This window comes from Microcaecilia unicolor, chromosome 11 (genome assembly GCF_901765095.1).
Source record: "Microcaecilia unicolor chromosome 11, aMicUni1.1, whole genome shotgun sequence".
In the NCBI taxonomy this organism is placed as follows: Eukaryota; Metazoa; Chordata; class Amphibia; order Gymnophiona; family Siphonopidae; genus Microcaecilia; species Microcaecilia unicolor.
Genome location: NC_044041.1, coordinates 172,865,415 through 172,884,563, shown reverse-complemented (window position 1 = coordinate 172,884,563; position 19,149 = coordinate 172,865,415). Strand labels below are relative to the sequence as shown.

The window sequence follows — 19,149 nt, the reverse complement described above, 5'->3', positions numbered from 1 at the left end:
TTGACCACTGTTAGAAACAGGATACTGGGCTTGATGGACCTTTGGTCTGTCCCAGTGTGGCAATAGTTATGTACTTATGTTGCAATTCTAGTGGCAGTCTCAAGGTCCTACTGCTAGAGGTCAGCCTTCCATATATTAAAAAAAAAAAGAAAGCTGCTGGAAGTAGTTTTTGGCTGGTTAAATCACTTGTTGAAGGCTAACCGGTCATATTCAATGGAACATAATCAGTTAGTGTTGCTGAAAATGTCTGGTTAGCGCTGAACTCAAAACCGGCTATTTTGGGAGCATTCCAGAGCAGAATCAGGACTTGGCCCGTCAACTGCCGATATTCAGCACTCAACTGGCCCAAGGTAACCCTATAAATGCACTACCAAAAGCCGTGAAAACAACGTACAACCACCTAAACTTCCGGAAATCACTAAAAACCAACTTGTTAAAAAAGGCATACCCCACCGATCCTACCTAAGTGCCTAAACCCTGCTACACAACAAAACCAAAGCTTGTAATGAACATTGCATAACTCTTCCTATCTGTGATTCCCCCAGTGTGTCTATAACACATGAACCCTATTCAACCACAACATCACTTTGTATTTGTTTCTTTACCGGAGATGGCGAACGCCATTACGGTACTATGTAAGCCACATTGAGCCTGCAAATAGGTGGGAAAATGTGGGATACAAATGTAACAAATAAATGAAATAAATAGGACCGCGTAAAAGTCAGTCCTATCTTTTTGTGGTTCGTCAAAAGCGGTTAAGTGCTGAATATCGCACTTAACTGGCAACGTTTTTGCCGGTTTTGTAAACCTGGAAATTCAAAGCCAGAGCCCAGACATGGCCTGGTATTGAATTTTCAGGGATAATACTGGTGGCGGTTAGCAAAATACTGATTGTTACCAGCTGAATATTAGACCCATAGTTTTTCTGGAGTCCTTATTACATACATCAGAGATTTTCAACCTTTTTGGTCTCACGGCACACTTACACAGCACTAAAATTGTCAAGGCACACCCTCACACATGTCCAACATTTTATCTTCTACCCCACCTCCAAACCCACATGGTCCAGCATTTGACCTTCTTTCCTTCGCAACCCACCCGCAGCCCCACACGTGGTCCAGTATTTTACCTTCTCTTCCCACCCGCTCCCTTACAAATAATCCACACATAGTCCAGCATTTTTCTTCTCTTCCCCCCCATCCACGTATGGATTATTTGTAAGGGTGCGGGTTTACTCTATTCTAGCATAAATTAAGCTGGCCCAACTCCCACCGCACACCTGGGGATCACTGCGGCACACTGGATGAAAAAAGCTGACATAAAAGATATTTACTGAAAAACATATACTTGGTATTTGCTTGTGATTGTGGTTATACAAAGATTTTTGATGTGCGATGATCCTACATCTCAGGATTTTTCTTTAATTGCCCAGTGATTCAAATTTTGAATCCTTATTATATATTAAAACAGTGTTTCACTAGAGAAACTATGAACTCGAACAGTGCTTCAGCTGATTTCCAGTTGCTGTTGTTGTATATCTATAGGTTTGATAAAGATAAATAAACAGCCTAGTGGTTAGTGCAGTGGACTTTGATCCTGGGGAACTGAGTTCAATTCCCACTGTAGCTCCTTGTGACTCTGGGCAAGTTACTTAACCCTCCATTGCCCCTGGTACAAAATAGGTACCTGAATATATTTTTTTTATTTTTGTTACATTTGTACCCCGCGCTTTCCCACTCATGGCAGGCTCAATGCGGCTTACATATTGTATACAGGTACTTATTTGTACCTGGGGCAATGGAGGATTAAGTGACTTGCCCAGAGTCACAAGTAGCTGCCTGTGCCTGAAGTGGGAATTGAACTCAGTTCCTCAGGACCAAAGTCCACCACCCTAAGTCCCTTTCCCTTCCCTTCCCCTTTATATAGCAACATAACTAAGTGGCCCTTTTACTAAGGCATGTAGGCGCCTACACGCAACCAATGCAGTTCAAATTAGAACTACTGCTCTGCTACCATGAGCCCCGGGCGGTAATTCTATTTTTGACGTATGTCCAAAATGCGCGGCAGAAAATATTTTCTATTTTATACCATGTGGTGCCATCCGGGCGGTAATTGGCAGTGGTGCGCTGACGATTACTTACCAGTTAACGTGTGAAACCTTACCGCTAAGTCAATGGGTGGCAGTAAGGTCTCAGACCCAAAATGGAGGTGCGCTCGTTTTAATTTTGCTGCATATCCATTTTTGGCCACAAAAAAGGCTTTTTTTTGCAGGCATGCTGAAAAATGGACCAGCATGCGTCCAATACACTCGCCTACACCAGCGCAGGCCATTTTTCGGGGCGCCTCAGTAAAAAAGCCCCTAAGATTGTAATGAGTAGACTGCAGGAGTGCACTGAGCCTTCAAAACATCCCCTCCCCATTTTTTCAGAACAATGTAATAAAGTAAACATATTCTAGAATGTTCCCTATTGGAATGTTGGTTTCTTTACCTGTCCCCAGCGGGAGCCAATAAGACAAAAGCTCTCATTTATCATCTTGAGTAAGTGATGAAATTCCTTATCATCATAGTCAAACCTGTTCCCAAAGACAATAGAGCAGATGACATTTGAGACTGCCTGACTGAAGAAGGTGGTGGGATCAAAGGGCAATTCTAGGGAAAGGAAAGAGAAAGAGTCAGTTAAATTCAGATACTAAGGTGATAATGGGGAAGATGCTTTAGACTTGCATGAATTAAAAATCTTTTACACAGACCTTTGGTTTTCCTGATCTCCTCCAGTAAGAACTGGGCTTCCTCCTGAATCCGCTCCTCAATCCCTCTCTTCCCTACCCCAAAATCTTTCAAGGTCATAATTGAAAACTGGCGTGTCTGTTTCCAGATGTCTCCATGACTGAAAGCTATTCCTTGGAAGAAAAAGAAAAAGAAAGCATTTTATTTTCATTTCCCCATCCTCTTCTCCGTATTCTTCCAGTCTTTAATGGGATCTTCTTCAACCATTCACTCACTGCTCACCCCAAATTTAATAAATGCTACCAACAATAAGGAATGACAATGTGGATGCAGCAGCTCATAGGTTTGTTTGCTTTGTATTGAAGGGGAAACAGAGACTAACGTACTGGCTTCAAATCAGTCTCCCTTCTGTTTTCATGCAACCACTGCAGCAGCCGCGACAAAAAAAAAAAGTAAGTGCAGGGCCGCAGCAGCCTTCAGGCATGCGCTATCGGCTCTGCTGGTCCTATGTCCCTGCTGACATAGACTTCAAGTTCCGGGGACAGAGGACCAGCAGAACTGACAGCGGAAGTGCGTGCCTGAAGGCTGATGCGACCCTGCCCCCATGCTTGCTTTGCTTTGTTGTTGTTTTGCCACCGCTGCTGCATTGGGAGAAGCAGCAATGGCAGTGAGAAAAACAGCGATTCCTCAGCTCAGCGGGAGACGGCCCACATTTTCAGTGCAACACAACAAGAAAAAATAGGCGCCGGCAGAACTCCGTTTGGGGGAGCGGCCGCTCCCCTGGCGCCACTGCTTACCTGCATAGGCTGGCGGAAGATCTGCATAAGAAATTCAGGTCTATTTATAAAGAGGTTGATATTCAGCCCATGCAGCAAGAAACTTGCTAACTGCTTCCAGCCACAGGCTCAACTAATCCCATTTATTTACTACTCCATGCATTGCATATCTGGGTATGTCCACTGACCTGGATATTCAGACCAGTGCCTGGTTAATTCGGTGTATTGGGGCCCTTTTACAAAGGCGCGGGAGGGCCTACGAGTGTACAGCATGCGCCAAATCAGCATGACCGCCCGGCTAGCACGTGAGCCTGGTGATAATTCCAAATTTGGCACTTGCTGAATCCCACGGTTGAAAATACTTTTCTATTTTCTACCGTAGGCCAGAGCCACCGAGAGATTGGGCCGGACCCGGGACAAGGCCGCCCCCAGGGCCCCGCCTCCCTGAGGTCGTCGTTGCCGCTGCCCCCCTCCGTCCACCACCTGGCCGGGCCCCCTGAATTCAAATCACAGCACCTCACCTCGCTCCATGTGAAAGCACAGCAGTGGCAGTCTGCAGATCACTTCCCTTCAGGCCTTCCGTCCTCGCGGAAGTTACGTCAGATGAGGGCGGGACACAGGGAGGGAAGGCCCAAAGGGAGGCAATCTGCAGACTGCCGCTGCTGTGCTTTCACACGGAGTGAGGTGGTGAGGCGCTGTGGTTTGAATGGAGGGGGCCCGGCCTGGTGGCGGACGGTCAAAGGAGCCGAGGGAAGGCAGGTGGGACTGCGGCGCCCGGGCCCAGGGAATTTTGTCCCCCCTGCCCCCTCTCTCGGCAGCCCTGCCATAGGCCGCTTATCCGGACATAAACAGCAGTTGGCACATGGTGCATGCTTACTGAGCAAATAGCATGTGAGACCTTACCGCTAGGTCAACGGGTGGCGCTAAGGTCTCAGGCCAAAAATGGACGCGTGCTGGTTTCAATTTTAGCACACATCCAATTTCCAGTCCCTTTAAAAAAGGCACTTTCTCCTAGACGCAGTATAAAATAGCCCAACGTGCGCCCGAAAGATACACTCGCCACTTTTTATTGCAGCTTAGTAAAAGGACCCCAAAGTTAGGACAGCTGTTTTGCTGTCCTAACTTTATGCAGGAACTTAGCCAGTTAGCAGACTAAAAATGTCCACCAACCAGCTAAGTTGACGCTCCATCTTAATTCCGCACTCACCCCGCCCTTAACCTATCTTGTTAGGTGATGTCTGGTTAGTGGACATATTTAGCAGCATTAACCAGTTAAGTGTCACTGGATATTGGCTGTTGGCTTGCTCAGCAGGGTTTAAATAAGCAGGAGCCACTCCAGGCGGGTTATTCCTTGTGAATATCGACCGCATAGAGGCTGCTCTGCTGAACTCCAGGATTATTTTCTTTACTTGATAGCCAAATGAGGAATCAAACTAGGTCTTTTGCATAGTACAATACACGTGGCACCAATACAGTTAAAGTGATTGATTCAGGAGGAATTTGCTAACCTCTTCTGCCACAGAGAAATGTAGCCCGTAATTACATAGGGGGGAATTTTAAAATAAGGCATCCACTTTAAGGAGCCTCAATGCAGTGCAGGGATAAAGCACAACCCCACATTGATGCACTGAAATTAAGGCGCTACTGTGGAAAATAATTTCTGCCTTAGAAATATACTTACTATAGTCTTAATATTAGGCTAGAATCTAGTATATATATGACCACGTTCTGAATGTGCATTACTTCACTGTTTAACTATGAAGAGCAGGGTAAGCTGTTAAATGACCTAGGGACCTTTAGGAATAGAAAAACATTGTAGGTCATTTGTTTTCTTCATTTGGGAGCAGTTTATGACTCCAATGTAATCTGATGGTCAAGAGGTGAAGGAGATTATCACTGGAGACAATAAATCTCAGTAAACTAACCTATGCTTCTGTAATAATAAATCTTTGTGATCCTTTTGTGTCCAAGATGCCAAATTTCCTATATAAGGAACTGGCCTCTGTCTAGAATTTAGAACATACCTTGTCTGCCATTAAGACTTATATGTTCTCATATATCGATTTATCAGTAAACAATTGTTAAATTGAGCACAGGCTAGTGTTTATTTACAGTTCTACATGACCAGATATTCCAGGCCAATGGCAAGGGTAAATAACCATGTATCGTGCATAACTTATATTATTCTACAAGTTGCACATGTAAGTTGGAGACACTCCAAAGCCCCAGCCATGCTCTTCCCATGCAGTTGTGCTGTGCACATACATGCATGAGGTGCACATAACTGCATGTGCCAAGCTAGAGGAATGTCTTTATAGCCTTTTCTTTCTCCATTTATTGTCCCATCCTCCTATGTATCTAAAACATTTTTTATATTATTATTATTATTATTATTTATTGCATTTGTATCCCACATTTTCCCACCTATTTGCAGGTTTTGAACCACCCATTGGACTTCTCTGCATTATGCAATCTTTTCTCGCCCTTTCTATATGCAGGTAGTACTTCAGAAATAGCTATAGTGAGTTACAGGCTGACCAAATTTGGGTTTTGGTTTCAGTTATGCTGCCGAAGCTGGCCCCAAATCCTTTTTCTGCCCGGCTGAAAAGCTACGGTCATGGTTTTGGTTTCTGCCAAAGCTGACCATGTGTCTTTGGTGTAAGCCGAAAATTTACATTTACCTCCCTCCCTCCCTCCTCCTCCCCGCTGAACAGGAGTTGCTTCCCCCTGCTGACCTGTAGGTGCTCCCCTTGGGCCTATCTTACAATCCCTGGTGGTCTAGGGGTATAGTCAGGGCAGGAGTGATCCTCAGTCACTCTTGCCCATGCTGGCTCTGCTCTATGTTTAAAGCAATTTTATTGATGATTCCACACCTTAAACAGTGATCAAACACCAGTAATAACAATGAAATGATCAAAAGCTTCAAGGTCTAAACAGAATAACAGAATTCTCCACAACAAAGATTTTTTCTTTTCACCCTCCCCTCCCCCTCCCACATCCTCCCCCAGGAACTAAGTTCTAATATTTAAAATTATATTAGTCTAATCAAGTACAACCAGCGTGTATTTTTTTAAGTGAGTTAACGTAATAATATGCCCCATACACTCCTATATTGCCTTTAGTCTGCTAATGACCCAAAATGATCTCTTGCCCTTCCCTCTAGCTAGTATCTGAATTATTCTCTGTGGATGGCATGTTAGCCCACTCCTTGCCCCCAAGCCCTGCCTAAATTATCCTCCAGTCCAACCTGTGGCAAACTTCAGGGTTAGAGAATGTTTTTTTTGTTTTGTTACATTTGTACCCCCTGCTTTCCCACTCATGGCAGGCTTACATGGGACAATGGAGGGTTAAGTGACTTGCCCAGAGTCACAAGAAGCTGCCTGTGCCTGAAGTGGGAATAGAACTCAGTTCCTCAGTTCCCCAGGACCAAAGTCCACCATCCTAACCACTAGGCCACTCCTCCACCTGAAAAGCATAAATCCTTTATACCCCTTAGGCAGTGGTGTGCTGGTAAATTTTTAACAACAGGCTCTCTCCCCGGTCCACCTCGGCGCCCCCCCGTCCACCACTGCGCCCCCCCCATCCACCTCTGCGCCCCCCCCCCACCTCTGCACCCCCCCAAAAAATTGCAGAGCTGGCTATAGCCGGGGGGGGGGGGGGGGGGCAATGCATTAATCTCTCCAGGAAAAAAAAATTAAATGATCCCAGGTTCCAATCTAATTCATATTTAATATGGGACAAAATGCCATAAATAAGTAAATAAATATAAACTTTTAACATTCAGCACCTGATTCTCAAAGTGGCCATATTCCAAACACTATAATGAAAATAAAATTATTTTTTTCTACCTTTGTTGTCTGATGACTTTGTTTCTCTGATCATGCTGGCCCAGTATCTGATTCTGCTGCTCTCTATCTGTTCCCTTGACTCCATTTCCAGGGCTTCCTTTCCATTTATTTCTTTTCTTTCCTCCTTTCTTCTTCATTTCTGGTCCTCCGCAGACTTGACTGTACAGTGGACCCAGGTTCTGCCTATTTTCTCCATCCATGTGCAGTTTCTCTCCTCACTTCCTTTTCCCTCATCTAATCTCCTTCCTCTATCTTCCCTCCATGTCCAGCATTTCTTCTCTCTCCCTTCCCTCTCCTCCATCCATGTCCAGAATTTCTCTTGCCCTCCCCTCCATCCATGTCCTGAAACTCTCCTCTCTCCCCTGCCCCCCTCTACCCATCCATGCCCAGCAATTCTCTCCCCTGCCCCCTCTACCCATCCATGCCAGCAATTCTCTCCCCTGCCCCCCTCTACTCATCCATGTCCAGCAATTCTCTCCCCTGGCCCCTCTACCCATCCATGCAATTCTCTTCCCTTCCCCCCTCTACCCATCCATACCCAGTGATTCTCCTCCCTCCCCTGCCCTCCCCTCCCGCTCCTAAACATGTCCAGTGATGTCCTTCGCCCCCACCCTCCCCTCCCGCTCCCATCCGTCCTTTTCTACTACCTCCGTCGAAGCGCCGCGCTATTTAAAGCCCTGCTGCCCGTCTCCAGCCTTCCCTGCTTGCTTCTTGATGAGTTCATTCCCTCAGTCCCGCCTTCGTGGAAAAAGGAAATGACGTCAGAATGACATCAGAAGGCAGGACTAAGGGAACAAACTCATCACGAAGCAAGCAGGGAAGGCTGGAGACGGGCAGCAGGGCTTTAAATAGCGCGGCGCTTCGACGGAGGTAATAGGAAAAGACGGATGGGAGCGGGAGGGGTGGGTGGCGAAGGACATCGCTGGACATGTTTGGGAGTGGGAGGGGAGGTAAGCATGGCTTGTGATGGCGCCCTCCTGCCATGCTTACCTCATGCAATGGAGCCGGCTCGCCCTCGAAGAACAACCGGCTCGCAAGAGCTGTCAAAATTTAACAAGCGGCTCTTGCGAGCCGGTGCGAGTCGGCTCCAGCACACCACTGCCCTTACACCTCTGCCCTAACCTCTTGGAGTAGACTTTTTCATCATATTATTTATATTGTTCAAAGATGGCTCTGCTCTATAAACAGCTATCATGACCTCTAGAGGCATTCTTACGAGACTGCTGCAGAAGGTCAGGGCTGCCATTTTAAGTGTAGATCTGAAATGGCAAGAGCAACTGGAGATCACTCATGCCCTGAGTATACCACTAGACAATCAGAGATGGTAAGGTAGTCTAGGGGTGGAGGTAGGGCCTACTTTTTGGACTTCTCTTTTTTGTGTGTGTAATGCAATTGCAAATAATGCAGTTATGATCTTGCATAGTAGTTTATATAGTAAATAGAGTGCTCCAAATAAATGCTTTTGATACAAAGGTTTAGCAGGAATGTAAAGCTATACATTTAGGATGATAAGTTCCTTGGGAATTAACCTCCCTGTAGAGATATGACATCAGCTGTCACTCCAAATATGGCATAGAGTCAGCCATTGTAGAAGCACTGTGGTTTTTGGTTTCCATTTTCAATAGCTGAGGTCTGTGCGTGAAGAGGCTATTTTGCTTGGAGGTAAAATATGGTCTTTCATTATTTAAATTATTATATATTTTTTGGTTTGGATACTGTTGGCTATGATGAAGAAGCAGCATTTTAATTAAACTTGTGGCATGCAGAAGGTAGATTCTATGAGAAAGGAACCTGTAGTGATTGGTTTCATGTGCAAGTACTGGTTAACTTATGATATCAATAGGGAAATATTACAGTAAAATGAAGTTTATATGTTAGAAAATAATTTGAGATATGTATTGCTCTTGATTTGTAATTTTTCAGAACATATGGTCCTTGTGTTCAGTAACATTGATGTGCTTTTTTTTTTAAACCCTGGATTGTGCATCATGGTTTTATAATGTCCACAGTGCAGACCAATGTCTCTTTTACCTATTTTAGTAAGAATCTATATCATGCTTGTCCTTAATCAATTTTATAATTAAATACAAAACAGGAAACATACCAATTCTACTTTCTCTTGATACTCTTGATACTTGTGCACAGTTTGGGTAAGCATTAAAAGCCGGTAATCATATATATATATATTTTTTTACACGTTCTCAAAGAATTCCTGTGTCAGAGGAACATTAACTACATCTGCGCTGACTCAGGAACCTAAACACGCCAGACTTGTTGAGAAGACCTTGCCCTCCCGCGGGAGGTGGTGGAAATGAAAACGATAACGATAACGGAATTCAAACATGCGTGGGATAAACATAAAGGAATCCTGTTCACAAGGAATGGATCCTCAGGAGCTTAGCCGAGATTGGGTGGTTGGCAGGCGGGGATAGTGCTGGGCAGACTTATACGGTCTGTGCTGGGGCTGGTGGTTGGGAGACGGGGAAATTGCTGGGCAGACTTATTCGGTCTGTGCCAGAGCCGGTGGTTGGGAGGCGGGGCTGATGGTTGGGAGGCGGGGATAGTGCTGGGCAGACATATACGGTCTATGCCCTGAAGAGGTCAGGTACAAATCAAGATAGGGTATACACAAAAAGTAGCACATATGAGTTTATCTTGTTGGGCAGACTGGATGGATGGTGAAGGTCTTTTTCTGCCGTCATCTACTATGTTACCACGTTACCTTATTAAAGTGGATCTCCCAGCTGTCAGTCTGTGCTTGCAGTTCCTGGAACTGGAGGGTAAAGATCTCCTGTTGGTTTAGCAGAGGACTGCTGACTGGAAACTCTGACAATCCCCAGTGGGCCTCACTGGTTCACATTTACACAACCAACCTTCAGTTTTCAGGTTCACAGTTTCAGCTGGCCTTTGTAATGAGTACCAAAAACTTTATCCTCTCCTCCAGCACTTTGCAATACATGTGTGCTATTTTTGGCCAGCTCATTTGTCCCCCAAGTGGATTACAACATCAGCTTTAGAATCCTTTCTGCTTTTTCTCTTTGGTTTGTATTCCTGCTAGCTGAAGAACCTGGAGGGCATTTCACTTTGTTAGGACATATGGACAGTGTTCCCAAGTTAATTCCTTGCTGATAACTTGGACATACTGGTATCAAGAGTAATGCAGGCAGAACAACTGGACAAACAGTACTTATCTCTAGAGATCTACTACTTTACTCTGGTTTATTTAAAGTTATACAGGCGTATGAATTGGCTAATATCAACGTATGGAACATTATTTACCAAAACCCTGTACAGTCTGGTTAAATGACTCCATATTCCCTCTTCCACCAAACACCTCTGCTTGATCGATGAGGGCTTCTTTCACCGCTTCATAGCCAGACAGTACCACTGCCATCTCAGAGCCAATATATAGACTGAACACAGGGCCATATTTCTCACTCATCTGCAAGGAAAACCAACAGAAATCTCTTTTAAACAAGTTGAAAAGTTCATATTTATTCTGTTAGAAAATGGCACTTTTCCACATAGAAGACAGCCTTGGAGTTCATAAAAAGGGGGGGGGGGGCAGTTCTTCCATGCACAGTGCAAGCAAAACCTCGAAAGAGGAAGAAATGAAGCACCAAGGTGATCCAGTAGTGAAAAATTTGCCCCTTCCTCTCTGAGCACACCACTCGTACTTTTATCCACTCTCTTATTACCTCTCGCCTTGACTACTGCAACCTACTCTTCACTGGCCTCCCACTTAACCATCTATCCCCCCTTCAATCCATCCAGAACTCTGCTACGCGTCTTATCTTCCGCCTTGACTGATATGCTCATATCACCCCTCTCCTCAAGTCACTTCACTGGCTTCCGATCAGGTACCGCATACAGTTCAAGCTTCTCCTACTAACCTACAAATGCACTCAATCTGCAGCCCCTCACTACCTCTCTACCCTCATCTCCCCTTATGCTCCTACCCGAAACCTCCGCTCATAGGACAAATCCCTCCTCTCAGTACCCTTCTCCACCACCGCCAACTCCAGACTCCGCCCTTTCTGCCTCGCGTCACCCTATGCTTGGAATAAACTCCCTGAGCCCATACGCCAAGTCCCCTCCCTACCTATCTTCAAATCCTTGCTCAAAGCCTTCGGCACCTAACCATTATACCTCCATTCAGGAAATCTAGACTTCCCCAAATTGTTTGACTGCACTTTTTGTCCATTAGATTGTAAGCTGCTTTGAGCAGGGACCGTCCTTCTTTGTTAAATTGTCCAACGCTCTGTAACCCTGGTAGCACTTTAGAAATGTTAAGTAGTAGTAAGTAGTAAGTAGTAAAAGGTATTCCTTCATTAATCACTGTATGTATCCTGAGTAGATTCACAAATTCTTTGGAGATTGATTCACAGACTCAAATACTGTCCAAGAGAACATCACAAACTCAACACAAGCCTTTTTTTTCTGGCTTATCAGCCTTTGTCAGGAGTGAACTGTTATTTTGAGCTGTGAATGATCTCAAAAAAACTTCAGATGAGAAGAGAAAGTGAAATCCTTGAGCAGCTGTGCACCAATCTATAATGGACATCCCTGTTGCCCAAAGTATGAAGTAAAAACAGCTGCTGTTTATGCTTCTAACTCTATATCTCGGTTGACAAAATTCAATGAAAGTGCAACAGCGATACTGCTTCGTCTTGAAGCATTAGACACAGATAAGCTTCCGACGGAACAATATAAGATTATGATACACCAAATTTCACCTTATTTGATGGAATGTTTCAATAAAATATGGAAGTCCACCATCTACCTGAGTCTCTCCTGCCTGGTAAAATCATTTTGAATATTGATCCCATTGTTTTTAAATATATTTTATAGACCCCTACATTCTTTTTTATTTATTCGAGATTTGATATACCGCTTTAACTGATGAACAGAGCAAAGCGATTCCGCAAGGGTGTATATATTTGTAGCGTTAAAGTGGGAGTTACACCAGAGTCCCATTGTTCAGTGTCCACTGCTACTCCTTCTACTTGCTTGCTTCTGTATTAGAAATGGCCATGTAAACACGGTCCATCTCAGCTCTTTAAATACACTTGCTCCCTTCCAATGGCCTACTTCTTGTGGCCATTCCTAATAGAACAGCAAGTATAAGGAGGAGTAGCCTAGTGGTTGGTGCAGCAGACTTTGATCCTGGGGAAATGGGTTTGATTCCCACTGCAGCTTGTTGTGACTCTGGGCAAGTCACTTAACCCTCCATTACCCCAGGTACAAATAAGTACCTGTATATACTATAAACAGCTTTGCATGTAGTTGCAGAAAGGTGGTTTATCATTTCCCTTGCCCTATTTGAGATTCTACGTGGAATGTTGCTGGTGGAGGAGCAGCTTAGTGGTTAGTGCAGAAGACTTTGATCCTGGGGAACCGGGTTCAATTCCCACTGCAGCTCCTTGTGACTCTGGCCAAGTCACTTAACCCTCCATTGCCCCAGGTACAAATAAGGACCTGTATATACTATGTAAACCACTTTGAGTATATTTGCAAAACCACAGAAAGGCAGTATATCAATAATTTCAGATTCTACATAGAATGTTGCTAGTGTAGCCTAGTGGTTAGTGCAGCAGACTTTGATCATGGGGAACTGGGTTCAATTCCTCCTGCAGCTCCTTGTGACTCTGGGTAAGTCACTTAAACCTCCACTGCCCCAGGTACAAACAAGTACCTCTATACAGGGCTGCTGAGAGACTGAGCCAGACCCGGGGCAAGGCCGCCACCAGCCCCCCAAGGATCACTGCTGCCCCGCCCTTGCCTACCCCCAATCGCTACTGCTGTCGCCTACCTCTCCTGGTCCCAGGCCGCCGGCACCGCAGTGCCCAGTCTCCACCTACCTACCCTCAGCTCCCTTCTGTCTGCCACATCTGACCACCTTCATTTAAAAAAAAACAAAAAACAAAATCTCGAAATCGGCAGCACCTTCTGTATGAGAAGCAGCAGATCGCCTCGGGTGGGCCTTCCCTCACTGTGTTCCGCCCTCGCGGAAATAGGGAGTTACATCAGAGGAGGGCGGGACAAAGGAAAGGCCTGCCCAAGGCAAGCTGCCTCTTCTCACACAGAAGGCGCTGCACTGCCAATTTCGAAATTTCTTTTGGCTTTTTAAATGAAGGTGGTCGGATGGCAGACAGAAGGGAGCTGAGGGTAGGTAGGTGGAGACTGGGGACTGTGGCACCGGCGGCCTGGGAACAGGAGCGAGCGAGAGACCCCGTCACCGGGCCCTCCTTGGAGTCCCGGGCCCGGGGAATTTTGTCCTCCCTGCCCCCCCTCTCAGCCGCCCTACCTGTATATACTATTCAAACCACTTTGAATGTAGTTGCAACGACCACAGAAAGGTGGTATATCAAGTCCCATTCCCTTTCCCTTAGCACCCTGAACAAATATATGCACCCTTGTGAAACATAGAAATACTTACTGTACCTGAATTTATAAGACATCTGCAAACATGATACATAGAGGAGCATTTTCAAAAGGGACGTCCAATTTGCGATTTGGACGTCCTTGGAAAACGGTGAAATCTAGGGGCGGGGAAACCTGTATTTTCGAAACAAGATGGACGTCCATCTTTCGTTTTGAAAATACCGTCAGGGACATCCAAATCCTTAAATTTCGCCGTCCCTAGATTTGGATGTCCCTAGACATGGACGTTTCTAATTTTCGGCGATTTTCAAAAAACAAAGACGTCCATATCAAAAACGACCAAATGCAAGCCATTTGGTCATGGGAGGAGCCAGCATTTTTAGTGCACTGGTCCCCCTGACATGCCAGGACACCAACTGGGCTCCCTAGGGGGCACTGCAGTGGACTTCATTAATTGCTCCCGGGAACATAGCTCCCTTACCTTGTGTGCTGAGCCCCCCAAACCCACCCCCGAAAACCCACTACCCACAACTGTACACCACTACCATAGCCCTTACGGGTGAAGGGGGGCACCTAGATGTGAGTACAGTGGGTTTGTAGTGGGTTTTGGAGGGCTCCCTGTTTCCTTCACAAACGTAACAGGGAGTAAGGAGAGGTAATTCCCGATTCCCTCCAGGGGTCACGTGGTCATTTTGGGCACCTTTTTGTGCCTTATTTGTAAGAAAAGCATGTCCGGGTGAAAACATCCAAGTGTTCGTCAGGGACGTCCTTGTTTTTTTCGATTATGGGTCAAGGATGTCCACATGTTAGGCATGCCCAAGTCCCGCCTTCGCTACACCTCCGACACACTTCCTTGAACTTTGGCCGTCCTTGCGGAGTGCAGTTGGAGACGTCCTAAATTGGGTTTCGATTATACCGATTTGGACATCCCTGGGAGAAGGACGTCCATCTTCCGATTTATGTCGAAAGATAGACGTCCTCTTTCAAAAATGAGCCCAATAGTAACATAGTAGGTGATGGCAGAAAAAGACCTGTACGATCCATCCAGTCTGCCCAACAAGATAAACTCATATGTGCTACTTTATATGTATACCTGACCTTGATTTGTATCTGCCATTTTCAGGGCACAGACCATAGAAGTCTGCCCAGCACTAGCCCCCCCTCCTAACCACCGGTGCTGCCACCTAATCTCTGCTAAGCTTCTGAGGATCCATTTTTTCCGAACAGGATTCCTTTATGTTTATCCCACGCATTTTTGAATTGTGTTACTGTTTTCATCTCCACCACCTCCCTCGGGAGGGCATTCCAAGTATCCACCACTCTCTTTGTGAAAAAATACACAAGATAGCTATTGTAGTGGTGTACCTTTAGGTACAATAGGTTTTTATCTGTTTCTGGAGGGCTCACAATCTAATAAATGAGCAGTGACCTACGTGCCGTGCGTGCACAGAACTGCACAGCTGTTCTGCGGAAATGCGTCACTACACCCACTACACCACCGCTACCACCCCTCCAACCCCACGAGGTCGACGCCACAAGCACTGCACCCTCCAACACCCTCCCCGAGGTTGCATCCGCCGGAGCACCTACCTCCACCCCCCTCCATGATGTCGCCGCTGCCGCACCCCTCCGTGAAGGGCCCCATAACTACGCCGCTGCTCCCACACCTACATCCCTGCGAGGGCGCCGCAAAACACTAAGTTGTGACGATCTCATCATAGATCCAGAACGAGCAATCCCAGATGAACACCCAGACAGGACTTCTCAGCACATATATTTGTAAACAGCAGAATACCATCTTCCAAACTTTTTTATCACACTAGGAGATGACCCCTGAGCTGCACTAAATGATGCAGCCCCAATTCAGAATAAACCTGCATATGTAAGTGTCACCAATTAAGTGAAACATGGAAAAGAAAATAAGATGATACTTTTTTATTGGACATAACTTAATACATTTCTTGATTAGCTTTCGAAGGTTGCCCTTCTTCCTCAGATCGGAAATAAGCAAATGTGCTAGCTGACAGTGTATATAAGTGAAAACATTCAAGCATTACTATGACAGTAAAATAGATACCATTGGAGATTCTACATGGAATGTTGCTACTATTGGAGATTCTACATGGAATGTTGCTATTCCACTAGCAACATTCCATGTAGAAGCCTGCGCGGCCACATTGGTGATCTACAAGGGCTGACTTCTACATGGAATGTTGCTAGTGGAATAGCAACATTCCATGTAGAATCTATAGAAATCAAACAAAAGAAAACATGGAAAAGAAAATAAGATGATACCTTTTTTTATTGGACATAACTTAATACATTTCTTGATTAGCTTTCGAAGGTTGCCCTTCTTCGTCGGATCGGAAATAAGCAAATGTGCTAGCTGACAGTGTATATAAGTGAAAACATTCAAGCATTACTATGACAGTCTGACAGGGTGGGAGGATGGGGGTGGGTCGGAGGTATGCATGGCGACATCAAAGCATATCATTGATATTCTAACAGGATGGGGGTGGATAGGTGAGGGGTGGGGTGATCAACAGAGACATACAGCTTTATGGTTTATAATGGGCTAGGAACCCCAGGTCCTTGTTAAGTCCTTTCTGTTGGGTGTTAAAATATTCAATCATTCTGACTTCAAAGGTCTTACGTTCTTGTATGGTTTTAAAGTTACCTTTCAGTATTCTCACTGTGAAATCACTGGTACAGTGTCCTGGTCCTGTGAAGTGCTGTCCCACCGTGGTGGGGGCCCTACTGGCTGTATTGTTCATGTGATGTCTATGTAAATTGAATCTTGTCTTAAGCATCTGGCCTGTTTCTCCAATATAGCATCCTTCGTTACATTTTTTACACTGAATGATATATACCACATTGGAAGATGAGCAAGTGAAAGATCCCTTTATGTTGAATATCTTTCCTTTGTGGGTAACTGGGGGGTCCTGTGAAATATTTTGGCATAGTTTGCAACTGGATAAATTACAGGGACGTGTGCCCTTCTGTTCCTTTTCAGTCTGTGATGGAAGTTTACTTCTGATTAGCTTGTGTTTTAAGTTGGGTGGTTGTCGGAAGGCCAGTACTGGTGGGGATGGGAATATCTCTTTCAGTAATTCATCCTCCTGGAGTATAGGTTGTAGATCTCTTATGATTTTCCTCAGTTTTTCCAGCTCTGGATTGTATGTCACTACAAGGGGAATTCTGTCTGTGGATTTTTTCTCCTTGTACTGTAGCAGATTCTCCCTGGGTGTTTTGAGGGAGGAGGCAATATTCTTGGAGATTATTTTGGGGTTGTAGCCTTTCTGTTTGAAGGATGCACTCAGGCTTTTAAGGTGTCTGTCTCTGACCCCTGGGTCAGAGCAGATACGGTGGTATCTTGTGGCTTGGCTGTAAATGATGGATCTTTTTGTATGTGAAGGATGGAAGCTGGAGTTGTGGAGGTAGCTGCATCTGTCTGTGGGTTTCTTGTATATAGATGTTTGTATACAGCCATCACTGATTGAGACTGTGGTGTCCAAAAAATTGACTTTTTCTGGGGAGTAGTCAATTTTGAATCTGATTGTAGGATGGTATGTATTGACAGCAGAATAAAATTGTTTCAGAGTTTCTTCACCCTCCGTCCAAATCATAAAAATGTCATCGATGTACCGGTAGTATTTTAGAGGTTTGGTCTGGTGTGTATTCAGAAATGTCTCTTCCAGCTCAGCCATAAAAAGGTTGGCATATTGGGGTGCTGTCCTGGTGCCCATCGCAGTGCCCATTATTTGCAGATAGATATCATTGTTAAAGCGGAAGTAGTTGTGAGTTAAAATGAATTTGATTAATTTTGTAATAGTTTCTTGTGAGTATTGATGGTCCAGTGTGGATTTTTTTAGGAGTCTTCCACATGCAACTATGCCATCCCCATGTGGAATGTTGCTGTATAGTGATTCTACATCCATCGTGACCAGAAGGGTGTTAGGTGGTAGTTGCTTGATATTTTTCAATTTATTCAGAAAGTCTGTGGTGTCTTGTATGAAGCTGTTAGTTTTGTGTACGAGAGGTTTCAGAATTCCCTCTATGAATCCAGATATTTCTTCCTTGAGTGTGCCAATACCTGATATGATTGGTCTGCCAGGGTTTCCCGGTTTGTGGATCTTGGGTAGCATGTAGAATGAGCCCACAGCAGGTTGGTTTGGTATGAGTTTCTTCAGGTGAGATTGCAGAGTTTCTCTGCATAGTCAGAATTGTAAATAGTAGCCAAAGGATTTTTGATCCTCAGTCGTTTGGGAATGATGTCATTCTTCTTGCAGATTGTCAGAAAGTAAAGATGACTGTTCACTTTTGTTTCTTTTTCAAAAAGTTTTCAAAAAGGCCAGTACTGGCCTTCCGACAACCACCCAACTTAAAACACAAGCTAATCAGAAGTAAACTTCCATCACAGACTGAAAAGGAACAGAAGGGCACACGTCCCTGTAATTTATCCAGTTGCAAACTATGCCAAAATATTTCACAGGACCCCCCAGTTACCCACAAAGGAAAGATATTCAACATAAAGGGATCTTTCACTTGCTCATCTTCCAATGTGGTATATATCATTCAGTGTAAAAAATGTAACGAAGGATGCTATATTGGAGAAACAGGCCAGATGCTTAAGACAAGATTCAATTTACATAGACATCACATGAACAATACAGCCAGTAGGGCCCCCACCACGGTGGGACAGCACTTCACAGGACCAGGACACTGTACCAGTGATTTCACAGTGAGAATACTGAAAGGTAACTTTAAAACCATAAAAGAACGTAAGACCTTTGAAGTCAGAATGATTGAATATTTTAACACCCAACAGAAAGGACTTAACAAGGACCTGGGGTTACTAGCCCATTATAAACCATAAAGCTGTATGTCTCTGTTGATCACCCCACCCCTCACCTACCCACACCCATCCTGTTAGACTATCAATGATATGCTTTGATGTCCCCATGCATACCTCCGACCCACCCCCATCCTCCCACCCTGTCAGACTATCATAGTAATGCTTGAATGTTTTCACTTATATACACTGTCAGCTAGCACATTTGCTTATTTCCGATCTGACGAAGAAGGGCAACCTTCGAAAGCTAATCAAGAAATGTATTAAGTTATGTCCAATAAAAAAAGTATCATCTTATTTTCTTTTCCATGTTTTATTTTGTTTGATTTCTATTGATAACCTTAAGAGTGGACTAACATGGCTACCACACTCCTCTACCAATTAAGTGGAAAGGCTGCTATTCTAACGTGGTATAATTTTGGATGTGGTGAGAAATTACATGGGGTTAGAGTGGCTACCTCCTTAATACCTCATATAAATCTTTGGTTGGAATGATCATTCCCCTGCACTGACATGACAGCATCTCTCGCCTACGTGTTAAAGTGCTGCAGATCGATACGA

General features: G+C 44.7%; 1 protein-coding gene across 1 annotated transcript in view; it reads right to left on the bottom strand.

Moving 5' to 3' along the window:
- LOC115479932 (cytochrome P450 2A4-like) overlaps positions 1–19,149 on the bottom strand; it is a 67,648-nt gene that overhangs the window by 34,196 nt on the left and 14,303 nt on the right. The window contains exons 3-5 of the mRNA XM_030218264.1: positions 10,632–10,794; positions 2,752–2,901; positions 2,490–2,650 (exon numbers count right to left, since the gene is read on the bottom strand). Of these exons, the coding sequence (XP_030074124.1) occupies positions 2,490–2,650; positions 2,752–2,901; positions 10,632–10,794 (474 nt within the window). The remainder of the gene's footprint in view (positions 1–2,489; positions 2,651–2,751; positions 2,902–10,631; positions 10,795–19,149) is intronic.